Consider the following 16,918-nt stretch of genomic DNA (forward strand, 5'->3'; position numbering starts at 1 on the left):
CCTTTGCTCTGTAAGAGTTTTCACTGTGGATTCATTAGAAAATACCAGGAGTGAGAAGAAAGTGAGAGGATTACTTCTCTTTCAGGTAAACCATAGGAAAGATCCCTAAATGTAATTTTTAAGGCTCCAGCCTCCCAGGTTTTTATTATAAAATGCTCAGTCCCTGTCAAGGTCACCTAGTGTCACTAACCCTTCATTTAAAGAATAGAACAGATTATTTTCTATGATATTTAAATGCAGATAGCAGAGGTACAGTCTAAATCACTTGGCACCAAATAGAAATTCTTTTCTTCTTTTACTGTGTTTTCCTAAGACACAAATGCCTCAGCTTAAATTATTAATTGGAATGTCTGATTTCCTACTGTGTCATCTGTAAGTCAGGGGCCACATGACTGAAAAATTGCCATAACTAATAACCTCCTGAGGGAAAGAGGTGCAGAGCCATCTCTTCTTATCTCTTTCTAATTTAAAAGATTTAACAGGAAATAGTCAATACCCGCAGCTGTTCATCTGTCTCCTTGGAAAAATTCCATGATCAAGATATTCCATTTCAGAAAATGGTTCTTTGTTTATTCTCTCTTGACATACACATACATGGATGGAGGGATGGCTGAAAGTAGCTTACTACACCAGGAGTGAGTTCCTATTTTTTACTGACAAACTGGAAGTTCCAACTCCAGAATAATCTTGTTATAATATAGCTGTGAATCTTCCCAAATGGTAAAGAGTCTTCCTGTAATCCAGGAGACCTGTGTTCGGTCCCTGGGGTGGAAAGATCCCCTGGAGAAGGGAATGGCAACCCGTTCCAGTGCTCTTGCCTGGAGAATTCCATGGACAGAGGAGCCTGGTGGGTTTCAATTGTGGTCCCTAAAATAATTTTTTAAATATTTATTTATTATTTATTTGGCTGGTTCGGTTTCAGCTGAGGCACCCTGGAATCTTTGATCTTTACTGCGACATGTGAAATCTTTCATTGTGGCATGTGAACCCTTAGTTGTGGCATGTGGAAGCTAGTTCCCTGGCACCCTGCACAGGGACCATGGCGTCTTAGCTACTGGCCCACCAGGGAAGTCCCCCTAAAATTGTTGTCGTTAGAAGTTGTAGTTGTGAAGTGATTGGCACATGACTGAAGACTGAACTCATCTTCTGGAAGCTTCTGTTTGCCTCTTGGAGAATCAGCTTAGCTGTTGCAGTTCAGTTTCTGCTTTGTGTTCTGTTAGTCTTTGCACATAAATCTGTTAGCAGTAGCCATGTTAGGTTTATAAACATGACTGTACTCTTTGGGGACAGGGATGTGTTGAACTCGTTTTAGCTGCTTGATTTGAAGTCAGTTAGTTTACAATAAATATTCATTCATACATAAATCAATTCTTCCAACTAATATTCTTTCAGACTTTGAATTTAGGAATTATAGAGACAAGCACTTGGCATTTGGATCTTATCAAATCTTTAGGCTGATACTTTGACATCAAAGGATTATTCCCACTATACAGGTAGGAAACTGAGGGTCAGAAAGGATAAGTCACTTTGCTGTGGTCTCAGCTAGCCTGTGGTAGAGCCTGGCTGCTTGCTGACCATCACGTGCAAAGCAGTCTCTCTGCCTGCCCAGAACTGAGAGTCTAGAGGGGGTTAGTGACACGTGAGCAGGCTGGTATAAAATAGTGTGTATGGTGTTAATATATGGTGAGAAAGGAGGCAGGCTGCTAGGGGAGCCTGCACTGAGATACTTTAGAACCAGTGGTAAGATTTGAGAAGGCTTCCAGAGAACTCACCTAAGAACTGAGATCTCGCCTCTGACACCTATTAGTAGAGTGGAGGGAAGAAGTCTTGAAGAGCGTTTGGGCAGGGGGCACCCTGTGCAGAGCCCCCTGAGTGAAGTTGCATGAAGGGCAGCATGTGTGGGCCTGGGTGGGGTTCGAGCAGCAGGACGAGGGGCTGCATCGCTACTCATGGGCCAGACCCTGAGTGACCTGTGTTGGGGAATTAGTGGAGCATTTTAGGATAATCTAGAGAAAATAAGAGTGGTGGTGGCAGTTGAGACAGCACGGTCTGTGTGGATTTGAGAACAGTCCGAAGATGAGGTTGATAGGTCGCAGTTTACAGGCGGACTGTGAGCGGAGGGCAGGATGAGTCCCGGCTGCTTGGCTTGGGCCCTGGGGGCTGGCGGTGTCATTCCTGAGCTGGGCGTGGGTGGCGGGGGGAGCAGATGCCAAGGGGCGGCGCTGGAGGGTGTGAGCTGTCACAGCTCACAGGAAACTGACCACAGTTTCCTATCTGTATAATGGGAATAATCCTTTGATGTCAAAGCATCAGCCTAAAGATTTGATAAGATCCAAATGCCAAGTGCTTGTCTCTATGTTTCCTAAATTCAAAGTTTGAAAGAATATTAGTTGGAAGAATTGATTTATGTATGAATGAATATTTATTGATAAACTAACTGACTTCAAATCAAGCAGCTAAAACGAGTTCAATACATCCCTGTCCCCAAAGAGTACAGTCATGTTTATAAACCTAACATAGCTACTGCTAACAGTAGCCCTATGGTCACGGAGACATCTTCAGGCTGTGGATAGATTTTAGAGTCCTCAGCATAGAAATTCACATGAAACTGCTAGTATTGTGCAAGAAAATGGACAGAATTAAAAGAGAAGGCAGCTTCGAATAGTCCATGAGGAACATCAACTCTTGAAGAAAATCAGAGGAGGGGCCAGTCACGAAACCAAAAAAAGAGAAGAATTCAGAGTCATTGTGTCCCTATAGGTGTGGCATGATAGTATGTTGGGTCAGTACTTTGGGGTAGTTTGATTTACAGCCATTCCAGTTTAGATGAATGGATGAAGCTAATCATGAGCACCAGCTGCATGCCAGGCCGTATTGAGTGGTGAACAGTGTGATCCAGAACCCTCCTCTGGTGGAGCGTATGACCACTTCACTTAGAAAGTCACATAAGAGCTCCACCTAAGAAACCTTTGGTTTGACCCTTTTATGGAGCACGGATTTTTTTTTTTTAATCATTAAAAGTCATTTTTATTGATTAAAGAATTTGAGGAATTAGAATAATTACAATTGATATAATCTTATCGAAGCATAGTATTTACAAAATTATGTTAGTTTCAGGTATATAACATAGAGATTCAGTGTTTTTACAGATTATAATACATTAAACTTATTATAAAATAACTGCTGTGACTCCCTCTGCTAGGCAACATAGCCTTGTTTCTTAACTAGTACATCTTATGGTGTGTATCTCATGCCCCTGATGTGCCCTTCTCCCTTCCTCTTCTCCGTTGGTGGCCGCTAGTTTGTTTTCTGTGTCTGTGAGTCTGTTTCTGTTTTGTTACGTACATTCATTTGTGTTATTTTTTATTCCATATTATATGTGGAACATGGATTCTGATTCAGCATCAGGTAGACTCACAATACAGGGATCCAGTGGAGACTGAATCCTTCAGACACTTTTTACTTTACCCTGATGAAGAAGTCATTAACTACACCAAGGGCATTGCTTTTCTAGGGCCATCAATTGAGAAATTCTTCCAAATAGCAACATGGAGTGCTTTGAAAAGTCATTTAACACCAGTGTGAAAAGTCCACCCTCCAAAAGAATTATTCTCCACAAATTGTAGGGTACTCCTATGTTACGAAACCTCAAGGAGATGAATTTTGCTCTTTTTTAATATTCTCAGTTCCCCAAATATTTATCTTTTGTACCATCCCAATGTTTAATTCAGTGGCTGCTGCTGCTGCTAAGTCACGTCAGTCATGTCCAACTCTTTGTGACCCCATAGACGGCAGCCCACCAGGCTCCCGTCCCTGGGATTCTCCAGGCAAGAGTACTGGAGTGGACTGCCATTTCCTTCTCCAGGGCATGAAATTGAAAAGTGAAAGTGAAGTCGCTCAGTCGTGTCCAACTCTTCGCGACCTCATGAACTGTAGCCTACCAGGCTCCTCCGTCCATAGGATTTTCCAGGCAAGAGTACTGGAGTGGGGTGCCATTGCCTTCTCCATTAATTCAGTGGAAAACACTGGAAACAGTGGCAGACTTTATTTTGGGGGGCTCCAATATCACTGCAGATGGTGACTGCAGTCATGAAATTAAAAGATGCTTACTCCTTGGGAGAAAAGTTATGACCAACCTAGACAGCATATTAAAAAGCAGAGACATTACTTTGCCAACAAAGGTCTGTCTAGTCAAGGCTGTGGTTTTTCCAGTGGTCATGTATGGATGTGAGAGTTGGACTATAAAGAAAGCTGAGCGCCGAAGAGTTGATGCTTTTAAACTGTGGTGTTGGAGAAGACTCTTGAGAGTCCCTTGGACTGCAAGGCGATCCAGCCCATCCATCCTAAAGGAAATCAGTCCTCAGTGTTCATTGGAAGGACTAATGCTGAAGCTGAAACTCCGATACTTTGGCCACCTGATGCAAAGAGCTGACTCATTTGAAAAGACCCTGATGCTGGGAAAGATTGAAGGTGGGAGGAGAAGGTTACGACAGAGGATGAGATGATTGGATGGCATCACTGATTCAATGGACATAGGCTCCGGGAGTTGGTGATGGACAGGGAGGCCTGGAGTTCTGCAGTCCATGGGGTCACAAAGAGTCAGACTTGACTGAGTGACTGAACTGAACTGAATGTTTAATTCAAGATAAATGGCTAAAAATGAACTTTCATGTCCATGCGTGCTGTGGTTGCTAAGTCACTCAGTCGTGTCCGATTCTTTGCGACCCCGTGGACTGCAGCCTGCCAGGCCCTTCTGTCCGTAGGATTCTCCAGGCAAGAATATTGGAGTGGGTTGCCATGCTCTTCTCCAGGTCTACCAAAATATGGTTATTACGGACTATCTATATCCATTTATGACCATCATTATGGGATAGTAGTCCACTTGTCAAATTTTTTCACATCCTTGGTGTTCGTGGTCTACTATGATAAAGATTCAGGTTAATGGATTGTTTTATAGCTCCTTAGTCATAACTTCATTGATACCAGGCTGAATATGCTTGAACATAATGATATCGTGAGATGTGTGCTTCAGGTGCCTAGACCTTGTGCATGAACTCACCTCACCCCTATCGTCTTCCTGGCCACAGAGAGGATGAATCTAGGGAATGTTTTTTCCTGTTTTTATTCCCTACTCAGATATACATGTTAGTGTTAGAACTGATAGAATATGAGTATGAAAGATGCATGTTTTTATGGTAGTTATATTTTATTATAACTCTGTCGTATAATTTTAACCATTTTTTCCCCTTGAATGAGGCTCCTAATTTGTGTGTGTTGTGGTCTTCAATCCGTTTGCTACAGCTGCAATCCTGGTAAGTGGCTCAATTGTAACTATAATGTTGCTCTTGAAGACTCACTGATGTCTCATGGAAAACTTGGAAAAACATTCTATTTAAACACAATTATGCTTAAATATCACATTTTCTCCATTTCTGTCCTTGAAAAATTATTACCAAGACCACTCATTACCATTCTCATTACCAGAATGAGAACACCTTGGTCCTTCCGACTCTGAAATTCTTTAGTTTCTCTGAGTGGCCTTTTGTTGGGTCTTCAGCCCTTCCTCTCAAAGCTGCCCCACCACCTGTGAAGTCACACAGGTTTGTGTGTAGATTTTAAAAAGCTCGCAGAGTACTGGTTACACCTTCTTATTTTTTTTTTCCCCCCTCAAGAGCAAAATCCATAGAATTTAATGTAGTGTAAGAATAATTGGAAACTATTAGGGGAGGATGTCCTTGACATTAAAAAGGAACTCAAGGAAAGGGAGAGCTCTGTCTGGGGAAACAGGGTCAGAAGAGGGTAAGTTCATTAAGTGATGACAGAAGTCAAAAGAAATGGGTTGGCTTCTTTGTCCTCTGAGAAGTAAGAAACTGCAGTTTTTGCTGAGATGCTGGGGCAAGAAAGTCTTTCGGCAGCTGCTATGGGGAATGGGACAGGGGATGACAAGGACAGACCAACCCTGATAGTTGGCTTGTATTTCACACTAGTGTCACAGACTTAACACCCTCCTGCACGACTTTGGGTAAAGAGAGTTCTGTGCTTTGCAGATTGCATTTTCCCAGTCCTGAAGTGGTGCCTGCCTGTAGCTGTGCGCTCTCTGCTTTGTCTGGAGGCCAGTCAGAGCGCCCTCATTTCTGCAGACTACGCTTTCAAGACTCTTCTCGGAAATGTCATCCTCTTCCTATCCCTTCCATCATTTTGGGAATCATGACCAGTCAGCTACATGGCGTGCTGCCCTGCTCTTGACATTCATTGTAGGTTTGAGCACAGAGGATTGTAAATATCTGATCAGTACAAAGAACAGAGCTGTGTACAGGTGTTTGCAGGATGCTTCCTGGATTACACCTTCACTGCTTCACTTGCTACCAAGAGTGTGAATCCCTGTCTTTTAGAACTTCTCAACTGCATGCTGCATGAAAACAAGAAGGTTAGAACTAGGGAGAAAGCTAAAAATAATGAGAAACACAGAGAGGTCTTATGTTTCAGCCTGCTGTAAGCCAGACGCCTTGACCCGGGACCCTTCCCTGCTCGTCCTTGGTGCGGGACACGCAGGGCGGGCTCACTGGTAGAGGGCGTCCTGCGTATATGCACACTCTTGTGCCCCGCTCCGTCTCCCTCTCACCCAGAGTCTGAAACCCAGATTCTGGATTGTTCCAGAGGCCATTCCAGCTCATGCTTTAGCTTTTCGTTCTCTCCATTGTTTCTTTCTGCACTTCGCCCTCTTCAGTGCCTTTGCCATTCTGTCTTGACATCTGCTTTTCAAAGACACTGATTTCAATTCTTCCCCGTGAACCACAGTACTTTTTAAAATTACATGATATAACTATTTCTAACTTATCTTACTGAAAAACAAATGCTGTCATTATTTTGAGGTGTTTTATTTTTATCACAGTGTTAAAATATATGAGTATTTTAGTAATACTTTTAAAAGAAAGGTGCCCTCTATAATTCTGTCATTAGAGATTCATCTGGGGAACTACGGCAAGCTAGAAAATGTGGGCTGGAGTACAAGGTGGCAGGAAGGGATTTGCAGGAGTTCTGCTGCAGCTTCAGATTGAGTGTGTTATCCAGTTACGCTGTCAAGAATGTTTTGACTTTGAGCACGCTTAGTTGTTAGTGGTACACATCAAACGTGTTGTGTGTGTGCACGCTCAGTCGCTCAGTGGTGTCCAGCTCTTTGCCATGCCATGGATTGTAACCCGCCAGGCTCCTCTGTCCATGGAATTCTTCAGGCAAGAATACTGGAGTGGGTTGCCATTTCCTTCTGCAGGGGATCTTCCCGACCCAGGGATTGAACCCGTGCTTCCTGCATTACAGGTGGGTTCTTTACCACCGACCACCAGGGAAGTCCCAGTTGGAGAATAAAGGGGTTGTTATATTTCTGTCCTCTTTGGTGGTAATCACATTGTTTAAATTTTCCGTTCTTGGATCAGTTTGGGGAGTTTTTGTTTTGCCAGGGAATCTTAGTTTCTTCTATGTTTCTGAATTTGTTACTGTAGAGTTGTTTGTGGTATATTTCTTTTTCATTTAGTTTTATTTCACTTAGACATGTCTGTGTGGTCATGTCTCCTCTCTCATTTCCAAACTTGTGTAAGATTTTTCTTTCTCTCTTTCCCTTATTTCAGATTTGGGAAGGAGTGTATCCATTTTCTTACTCTTCAAAAAAAGCTTGGGGGAGAATGGATATGTGTATATGTCTGGCCAAGTCCCTTCGATGTTTACCTGAAACTACCACAAAATTGTTAATTGGCTGTACCCCAATACAAAATGTTTTTGGTGTTAAAAAAATTAAAATTAAAAAGAAAATAAAAATTAAAAAAAAATCCCCTGTTTGGATGTGTCTGTTTTTTCTATCCCCATTCCATTAATTTCAACTTTTATCTTTTTCCGTTCCTTCTCTCCTGATTTCTTTTGGTACATGTTGTTATTGTTGAGGTGGTGAGCACTTAGTTCCTGATTGTATTTCTAGAAACATCACAGTTCGGTGCTTGGAACTAGATCCTTAGTAGGGCATGGTTCTTTCTTCTGTAACAAGGATACAGACTAGTGGTAGATAATAAAAAGGAGTGTCGCGTTAATGCCTCGAGAATTCGCATAGCTCTGTGCCAACCATTAGACGTCATTCTTACCCTTTGAGATTGTGTTGAGTGTTCTGTAAGCAGTGAACTTATCAGTAGAATGTATGCATCATGTAGATGCCTACTACAGTGAATCAAATACCGTTTCAGCAGAGAGCTAACAGGCCAGAAGTTGTTTTCTTTCATTTCTCAGTTGTCATTTCTCCAGTGTCCAGGAAAGGATGTGGTGATAATCTAAATTATAGAGAGCATAACTATAATTCTGAATCATCTGTGGCTCTTTGAAATAATACTTGTATGTGAAATAGATAAGATGCTTTCAGCTCTGGTCCCTCTCTGAGCACCCTGGGCAGATCCTGGTCTGTTGAATCCACGGAAGCATCTGTCTGCTCACTCCCTATCGGTTTCCCCATCCTAAAATATCATTATTCCCTCAGTTATGAAGCTGCCCTGGGTGCAGACAGCATGTTGTCATGCCCACTCTAACTTCTTATTATTTTTCTCCAATGGAGAAGAAAGCAAGCTGCCATCATAATATCTGCTATTTCAGGAGATTACCACATGGTCATCAGAAAGTCATTAAGAACCCATTGGAATGAGTCCTTACACTGTTCAGCTATTTGGAATTTTAACATTACTCCTGACTGAACTGCAGTTGTTTTTTATGCTTTGGTGAAGGCTGAGGGAAAGCAGCTAGCTATATTATACCTTTATTCTCATCATTGTTTTCAGAAGAAGTAAAATCATTCTTTTTTTTTTATTCCTTATGCAGCAGCAAGATTCCTTGACAGCCATGAGCTCAGGAAATATGTAGTACCTGGAAAATATTTTTGTTTAATTGAAAACAGAATAAATTGAAAAATTATTTATAATTAAAGAGGAGAGTTAATGAGGTCAAGTTTTCTACCGGCCACAAAGATGAATCGTATTTTAAATCGCTAAGCTTCTGTTTTCCCCCACACATTTGTCAAGTTGCTATTGGCATAATGAACTAGAAAGCTGTACTTGTTTAGGCACCAGATTCTTTTTTTTCCCTTAACATTTTATTTTATATTGCAGTATAGTCAATTAACAATGTTGTGATAGTTTCAGATGGGCAGCAAATACCATTTTCACAGAGAACTATCAGCCAGAAGTTGTTCTCTTTCATTTCTCGGTTGTCATTTTTTTCAGTTTCTAGGAACAGCTTTGGTGATAATCTAAATTATAGAGGAAATAATATATGTATTATATTACATATATTGCATACATGCCATATATATACATGTATCCATTCTCCCCTAAACTCCCTGCCCTTCCACGCTGCCACTTGACATTGAGCAGAGTTCTCTGTGCCATACAGTAGATTAAGAACCTGACACCAGATTCTTAGAAACTCCTTCTCACAGTCAGGAGGATCTCTGTGAGTTCCTATCTGCTTGCAAGAAGACATTCTGAAAACTCATTGTTAATGCCTGATACTGACCTTTTTGCTGCTGGACATTTTGAGTTTACCTGTTTCAGTTTAAGAATACTCAAACAATTGCATTACCATTGTGTTACTCTTGTAACTAGTTGAAATGTTGCTTGGTTAACTGAGTTAAGCCCAGCTACATCCTTAGATAATGTTGATATGGAGTTGAAGGGCATGGCTCCTGGCTTAGGGGAGCTTCCAATTCACTAGTGGAGGAGAGTGTTCAGGAAACCAGAAGAGTATAAGAGAAACTGCTATGGCAGTGCGGATGCAGGCGCTATGGAAACACAGAGGAGGCACTCTTTGCTCAGATGTGGGCCCACGGTGGGAGGGTGCTGCTCAATTGTGTGGTGTAAATTCTAGGCTGCCAAGTAGAGTGAGAGGGCAGAGTGTTTGGGGAGAAGAGCATGATGTGGAACCATGAAACTTCCTGACAGTTTGGGGGGAACTGGAGAGAAGGGCAGATAAGAAGCTGTGTGGGCAGTGTGTTGAACTTGAGCTGCAGTGATCGTTAATGGCTATTTTCTGTTTTTTAATTCAGGTAAAGGGAACACTCCTGGCCAGATGTCTTAAGGGATGCTGCTGGAAAGGACGGAGGTGGACAAAATTATTACAGACTGAGAAGCAAGTTGGTTTTGGGGGAACCATTCTCTGAGGATGTTGTTTGCGTTTGGTTAACAAGAGGAAATACAGCTCTAGAAGAAGCCTTTGTAAATAACAATGTAATTAGGTTTACAGCAGTCTTCTGGTGAGACTGGGAGCTCCTTGCCTTGGCAGACATGAGTGACCCCAGGCAGTCACAAGAAGAAAAGCACAAACTCGGCAGAGCCTCTTCAAAGTTCAAGGATCCTCCCCGAATCATGCAGTCAGATGATTATTTTGCTCGAAAATTTAAAGCCATCAACGGCAACATGGGACCCACCACTTCTCTAACCGCCTCCAGTTCCAATGAGAGTGGTGGTCCAGCTAATGGTACCCCGGCCGTGCCCAAGATGGGTGTGAGAGCAAGGGTGTCTGAGTGGCCTCCTAAAAAGGACTGCTCCAAGGAACTGACCTGCAAGACCCTATGGGAAAGCCGATCCCAGACCAGCTATGAAAGCGTCACATCCATTATACACAATGGGCAAAATGATGGGAGCGATGGCCAACAGGAGGAGCCACTCGATCTGGACTTTGTGGAGGCAAAGTATACCTTCGGAGACATCTTTGTGCACTCCCCACAAAGAGGACTGCACCCCATAAGACAGAGAAGCAATAGTGATGTTACCATCAGTGACATTGACGCAGAAGACGTCTTAGACCAAAATGCAGTGAACCCCAACACAGGGGCTGCCCTTCACAGGGAGTACGGAAGCACATCGTCCATCGACCGGCAGGGCCTGTCGGGGGAGAACTTTTTTGCTATGCTACGAGGGTATCGGCTGGAGAACTATGACCATAAGGCCATGGCCCCTTTTGGGTTCCCCGAGTTCTTCCCCTGTGACCCAGCGATCTCCCCCAGCCTTCACGCTGCAGCACAGATTTCTAGAGGCGAGTTCGTACGCATCTCAGGATTAGACTATATGGACAGCGCCCTCCTCCTGGGGCGAGACAGGGACAAGCCTTTCAAACGGAGGTTGAAGTCAGAGTCAGTGGAAACGTCCCTCTTCCGCAAGCTGCGGGCCGTGAAAAGTGAGCATGAGACGTTCAAGTTCACCTGCGAGCTGGAAGATGGGCGTCTTGAGAGGGGGGTCCGCCCTTGGAACTGCCAGCGCTGTTTTGCACACTATGATGTCCAGAGCATCTTGTTCAATATCAACGAAGCCATGGCGACGCGGGCGAACGTCGGCAGGAGGAAAAACATCACCACCGGGGCCTCGGCGGCATCCCAGACTCAGATGCCAGCCGGCCCGCCGGGCAGCTGTGACTCCCCACTGGGGAGCAAGGAGGACCTCAACTCCAAGGAGAACCTCGATGCCGATGAGGGTGATGGGAAGAGCAATGACCTGGTCCTCAGCTGCCCTTACTTCCGGAATGAGACAGGCGGGGAAGGCGACCGGCGGATTGCCCTGTCCAGGGCCAACTCGTCGTCCTTCAGTTCTGGGGAGAGCTGCTCCTTCGAGTCTTCGCTCAGCTCTCACTGTACCAACGCAGGCGTCTCGGTCCTGGAGGTGCCCAGGGAGAACCAGCCCATCCATAGGGAGAAGGTGAAGCGTTATGTCATTGAGCACATCGACCTGGGGGCCTACTATTACCGCAAGTTCTTCTACGGCAAAGGTAAGGACACACCTCTGTCCCGGGGTCCCTCCCCGACGCCACTTGTGACGTGCGGCTTTGCATCAGATCATCACCATCAGGGTGTCTGAGGCTGTTCCCCGGGCTTGGACTTGGTCTGTATTATGGAGCCTCCACCATTGTTGGACTGATCCTTCCTTGTTTTTTTTTTTTTTTTTTCCATTTATTTTTATTAGTTGGAAGCTAATTACTTTACAATATTGTAGTGGTTTTTGCCATACATTGACATGAATCAGCCATGGATTTACGTGTGTTCCCCATCCCGATCCCCCCTCCCGCCTCCCTCCCCATCCCATCCCTCTGGGTCTTCCCAGCGCACCAGCCCTGAGCACTTGTCTCATGCATCCAACCTGGGCTGGTGGTCTGTTTCACCCTTGATAGTATACTTGTTTCAATGCTGTTCTCTCAGAACATCCCACCCTCGCCTTCTCCCACAGAGTCCAGAAGTCTGTTCTGTACATCTGTGTCTCTCTTTCTATTTTGCATATTGGGTTATCGTTACCATCTTTTTTAAATTCCATATATATGCGTTAGTATACTGTATTGGTCTTTATCTTTCTGGCTTACTTCACTCTATAATGGGCTCCAGTTTCATCCATCTCGTTAGAACTGATTCAAATGAATTCTTTTTAATGGCTGAGTAATATTCCATTGTGTATATGTACCACAGCTTCCTTATCCATTCGTCTGCTGATGGGCATCTAGGTTGCTTCCATGTCCTGGCTATTATAAACAGTGCTGCGATGAACGTTGGGGTGCACATGTCTCTTTCAGATCTAGTTTCCTCGGTGTGTATGCCCAGAAGTGGGATTGCTGGGTCATATGGCAGTTCTATTTCCAGTTTTTTAAGGAATCTCCACGCTGTTCTCCATAGCGGCTGTACTAGTTTGCATTCCCACCAACAGTGTAAGAGGGTTCCCTTTTCTCCGCACCCTCTCCAGCATTTATTGCTTGTAGACTTTTGGATAGCAGCCGTCCTGACTGGCGTGTAATGGTACCTTGTTGTGGTTCTTCCTTATGTTTTAAAAAAATTTAAAACCTTTTGGCCACACTGCGCGGCATGCTGGATCTTAGTTCCCCAACCAGGAATTAAACCAGTGTCCCCTGCAGTGGAAGCTCAGAGTCCTAACCTCTTGTTGTTTGTTCTTTAGTCACTAAGCCATATATATGTGACTCTTTGTGACCCCCATGGACTGTAGCCCTCCAGGTTCCTCTGTCCGTGGGATTTCCCAGGCAAGAATACTGGAGTGGGTTGTCATTTCCTTCTCCAGGGCATCTTCCTGACCCAGGGATCAAACCTGCATCTCCTGCATTGGCAGGTGGGTTCTTTATCAACTGAGCCACCAGGGAAGCCCCCTGGCCACTTGACTGTCAGGGGGTTCCCTCATCTCTTCTTTAGAGATCCCCAGTTCCCTTCCATCATTGATTCCTGGTCCCTGATATGGAAACACCTACTCTTTCCTTCTCTCGGCCAATTTGTGAGCATCACAGACGTCAGCCTCCATTTAGGTTACTCCATTTAGGGTGTCTTCATTGATGAAGTCTATTGCTCTTTCATCCTCTGAATAGTCTTTTATACTGTGAACAATGAATACTTCTCATTCTTTGGCCTCTAGTTTTTCCTATATTTTTCTCCGGGTACCTTGGCTTCATCTTTTAAATTTTATGTCTTCACAGCTCCTACTGCATTGTTGTGCATATTGGAAGTGTTAAGCAAATCTTGTTCAAAGAGTGTATGAATGTATAAATTAGTAGGATAGATAGGTTTCTTGTGTTTTTACAAATAGGCTTAAAGGTTAAGATACAAATAGTTCTTTGCTGTTGTTATTTTAGAAGTTTTTTAAGTACATGTAATGTATGACAAATGATGTTTGCTTTTGTTTGTGTGTCCTTGAAGGATACATCCCTCCGAGGTCATGTAGTTGAGGACTTCCCTGGTGGGCTAGTGGTTAAGGTTCCATGTTTCGCTCCATGTTTCCAATGCTATGGGCATGGGTTCCATCCCTGGTCAGGTCATTAAAATACCGTGTGATATTTCAGGATGTGTGGCACAGCCAAAAAAAAAAAAAGTACAAGAAATTATGTGATTCAGTCTTCAGCTTTTCAATGTGTCCTCGATAATTCCCGAGACATGAGAATCCACTCTGTGTCAGAGACAGACCTACAGAGAAGCGTGTTTTACACAAACGCAAGTAAAACACACGAAATGAAACACCCGGGGACCCTCACCCACCTTGTTAGTGGGTGTGACTGCCTTCCTTTCCCCTTCCTTCGTGACATACTCTTTGGGGCTGCTTTTTCTGTACGCGGTTCCCCGGCCACCCTCTCCACCCTGCATCCCCCTTGGGGCGCTGAGGTGGGGGAGGCGCTGCTCGTGTTCCTGCGTGAGTGAACCATCCTGCCACTGGCGTGGCTAAGTTCGAGCTGACTGCACTCTGCATTTGTTCAGTATTGGTTTCTGTCTTCAGAGTGCTTGTCTGCAGTCTGACTCCAGCTGTTTCTTTTTGGGGTTAGGTTTGGGGTTAGGTCAGTAAATACTTACTGCCAGCATCTCATTTGCGTCCCTTTTACACATCTTAGTGCAGCAAGTCTACACAGTGTATACACAGTAAAGAGCCGGTGTTTTCTGCACCCAGTGAACTCACAGAACCCTAGACCTTCTCTTTAGTCTATGCCAGAAATAAATCATGACCCTCAGGATCGCTCATCCAGGGGCAGTGCATTATAAAACTCTGCTCATGGATGCTCTCGAGGTAGAAGTGTAGTTATTTTTGGAAAGGGATACCATGAAGAAATAGACTTCCTGCTTAAGATCTTTTCTTTTTTTTTTTAATTGATGAAGCTATGGCTGTCGATGCTAGTGATAAAATAGTCTCTTAGAATTATTATGCCCTGAAATCCTTATGCAGCGAGTCGTAGTAAGTAGTTTTTGTGATTCACCCTTTAAAACATCAGAATGTAAAAAAAGGATATATATGTGTTTATGTATAATGCATATTTATACAAATACTTACTGCTAGCATCTCATTTGCATTCCTTTGCATATCTTAGTATAGTAAGTCTACAGAGTGTACACAGAATAAAAAACCAATGTTTTCTGCACCCAAGGTTGCCACCCTCTGATCCATTTAATGTCCTTAGGGTCTATTCAAGAGATTACTTAAATTTCCCAGATTCTGTTAATCCTCTTAACTGCTTTTTGTAGTTTTTCTCTTGAAGTCTTACTATCACTTCCTGATGGTTAGAAAGAGCTGTCTGTGAGTGGCATATTTTTTCCACTTTTTCTGATTTGTTCATGATTTGTTCATTTTCTTGGACTTTAGAAATGACATCATTAAACTTGGTGGATTTGAGTGTGAAATAAAACATAAAAAAGAAAAAAATCTGAGCACAGAGGACCTGTGGGTGAGTTGTAGGTCAGTGTAGACATGTGGTTTGAAAGTTTGGGGTTGCTGGGCTCCCTCTGGGTCTGTGAGTGAGCCAGACAGCTGAATCCTAGACTGCTGAGCAAAGCCTGCACAATGCGGGTGCTGGGCAGCCATCCCCAACGTCCTTTGTCTTATGCACTGCAGTTCTGTACTGGGCACCCTGACTGGGTGCAGCTAATGGGACCTGGGGCCAGGAGGGAGCAGAAGGAGACAGAATCAGAGCCTGCCCAGCCCTGCTGCTCAGCTCGCTCCTGTAGCTATGGACGGTGCCTGCTTCCTCCTATATTTAGCTCTTTCCTGTGGGCCCATGCGACTTCAAAATGCAGTCAGCTACAATAGTAGCTGCTACCCTGGCTGGTCTCTCTGTCCAGCCATTAAGGACTAAAGGCAGAGGCAGCAGCCTGGGTTTCTGGTGGCCAGGTGGCTAAGGCTTCCTCTATGTGGGGATGGAGCCAGGATTTTTCCAGGGACCACAAGCTTAAAAGCATGTATCTGCCAGATAAAGTGCAATGATTGAATTAATGATTTCCCCTCATTTTTGCATCAAACCAGATTTGTACCAGCTTTAACCACTGGAATACCTCCCTACACGTCACACGTTGGAGGAACAGCATTGTTCAGGAACAGGCCCTGGGCAGACTGGCACAGATGGGGAGGGTGTTTTTGAAGGTAGCTTTTTTCTTTCCCCTTTCTCTTTTCCCTTCGCTCAGTTGTTTTCTTTGGAAGAGGGCTGTCAAGGAATCTTTTGACACTTTCCAGAATGCCTTTTATTTGCCTTCATTATTCTTCATTGTTCTCTGTGCAACTTCATTTTCAAAAGAATGACATGGCTCCCAGTCTCTGGGAAAGGTTTCAAGACCCAAGCTCTAATAGGGCGGTGGACTCTCTACTGGGTAGTTAACATGAAATGGCTGTGTGTTGTGCCGACGTGTATTCCTGGGACACAGAGTCACCGAACGGCTTTGAATAACTTCGTGAAAGGATTTATGGAGGGGAGTGGCCTGCCATGGTGCCCCGTGGGCAGCACTGCTTGTCTGGGCAAATCCGTCTGTAGCCTTCAGTGAGGCGGCTTTTTGAAAGAGCGTGGGGATTGTGGCCAGCCTCCTGAGTGCTCCATAATGGCCCTTCCTTCCACTGGCGATGACCGTGGTGCTCTGTGCTAGGCTGTCTGCATCGTGGAGCAGTGGTGAGCTTGTGGTTTCCTCCTGGGAGCTGAGGCCCCCTGGATGGAGGGAGAGTCCCGCTGTGGACCTGGTGGGAATCCCCCTTAGCTTCCCTGGGGGCACTGAGCCACGTGGAGCAGCTGGTTGGCGACTAGCTGTCCCCAGGTGGCTGGACACACAGCCATGCACCCAGCCTAGACAGGCGGCGGGTTTCTGTGTCCTGTGCTGTTTAGGAAGTTGTGTGCCTCCGAGTTGCTCCTGAGTTCGAAAGCTGTTCAATGCCTTCATTCAGGTCACACACACAAGAATGACTCCAGAAGGTGAAATGAGTCACTTTGAGGTGAACAGAGGTCAAATAGAAGGATAAATCTGCACCTCTTTGATGACTCAGGAGTGAAGAGAAAAATGACAGAATTGTGTCTCAGCCTTTGGGAATATTGTCTTGGGAGAGCCACTTGTCTGGTTTGGGAACATGTGTTTCTATGAACGTGGGGGAAAAATACTAAGATTGACAATATTTAT

General features: G+C 44.3%; 1 protein-coding gene across 10 annotated transcripts in view; it reads left to right on the top strand.

Moving 5' to 3' along the window:
• Positions 1-16,918, top strand: part of SIPA1L2 (signal induced proliferation associated 1 like 2) — a 233,150-nt gene that overhangs the window by 110,798 nt on the left and 105,434 nt on the right. For all 10 annotated transcript variants that reach the window (XM_065922299.1, XM_065922302.1, XM_065922298.1 and 7 more), the window contains one exon: positions 10,073-11,787. In XM_065922299.1, the coding sequence (XP_065778371.1) occupies positions 10,311-11,787 (1,477 nt within the window). In that variant the 5' untranslated portion in view covers positions 10,073-10,310. The remainder of the gene's footprint in view (positions 1-10,072; positions 11,788-16,918) is intronic.

This window comes from Muntiacus reevesi, chromosome 2 (genome assembly GCF_963930625.1).
Source record: "Muntiacus reevesi chromosome 2, mMunRee1.1, whole genome shotgun sequence".
NCBI lineage: Eukaryota > Metazoa > Chordata > Mammalia > Artiodactyla > Cervidae > Muntiacus > Muntiacus reevesi.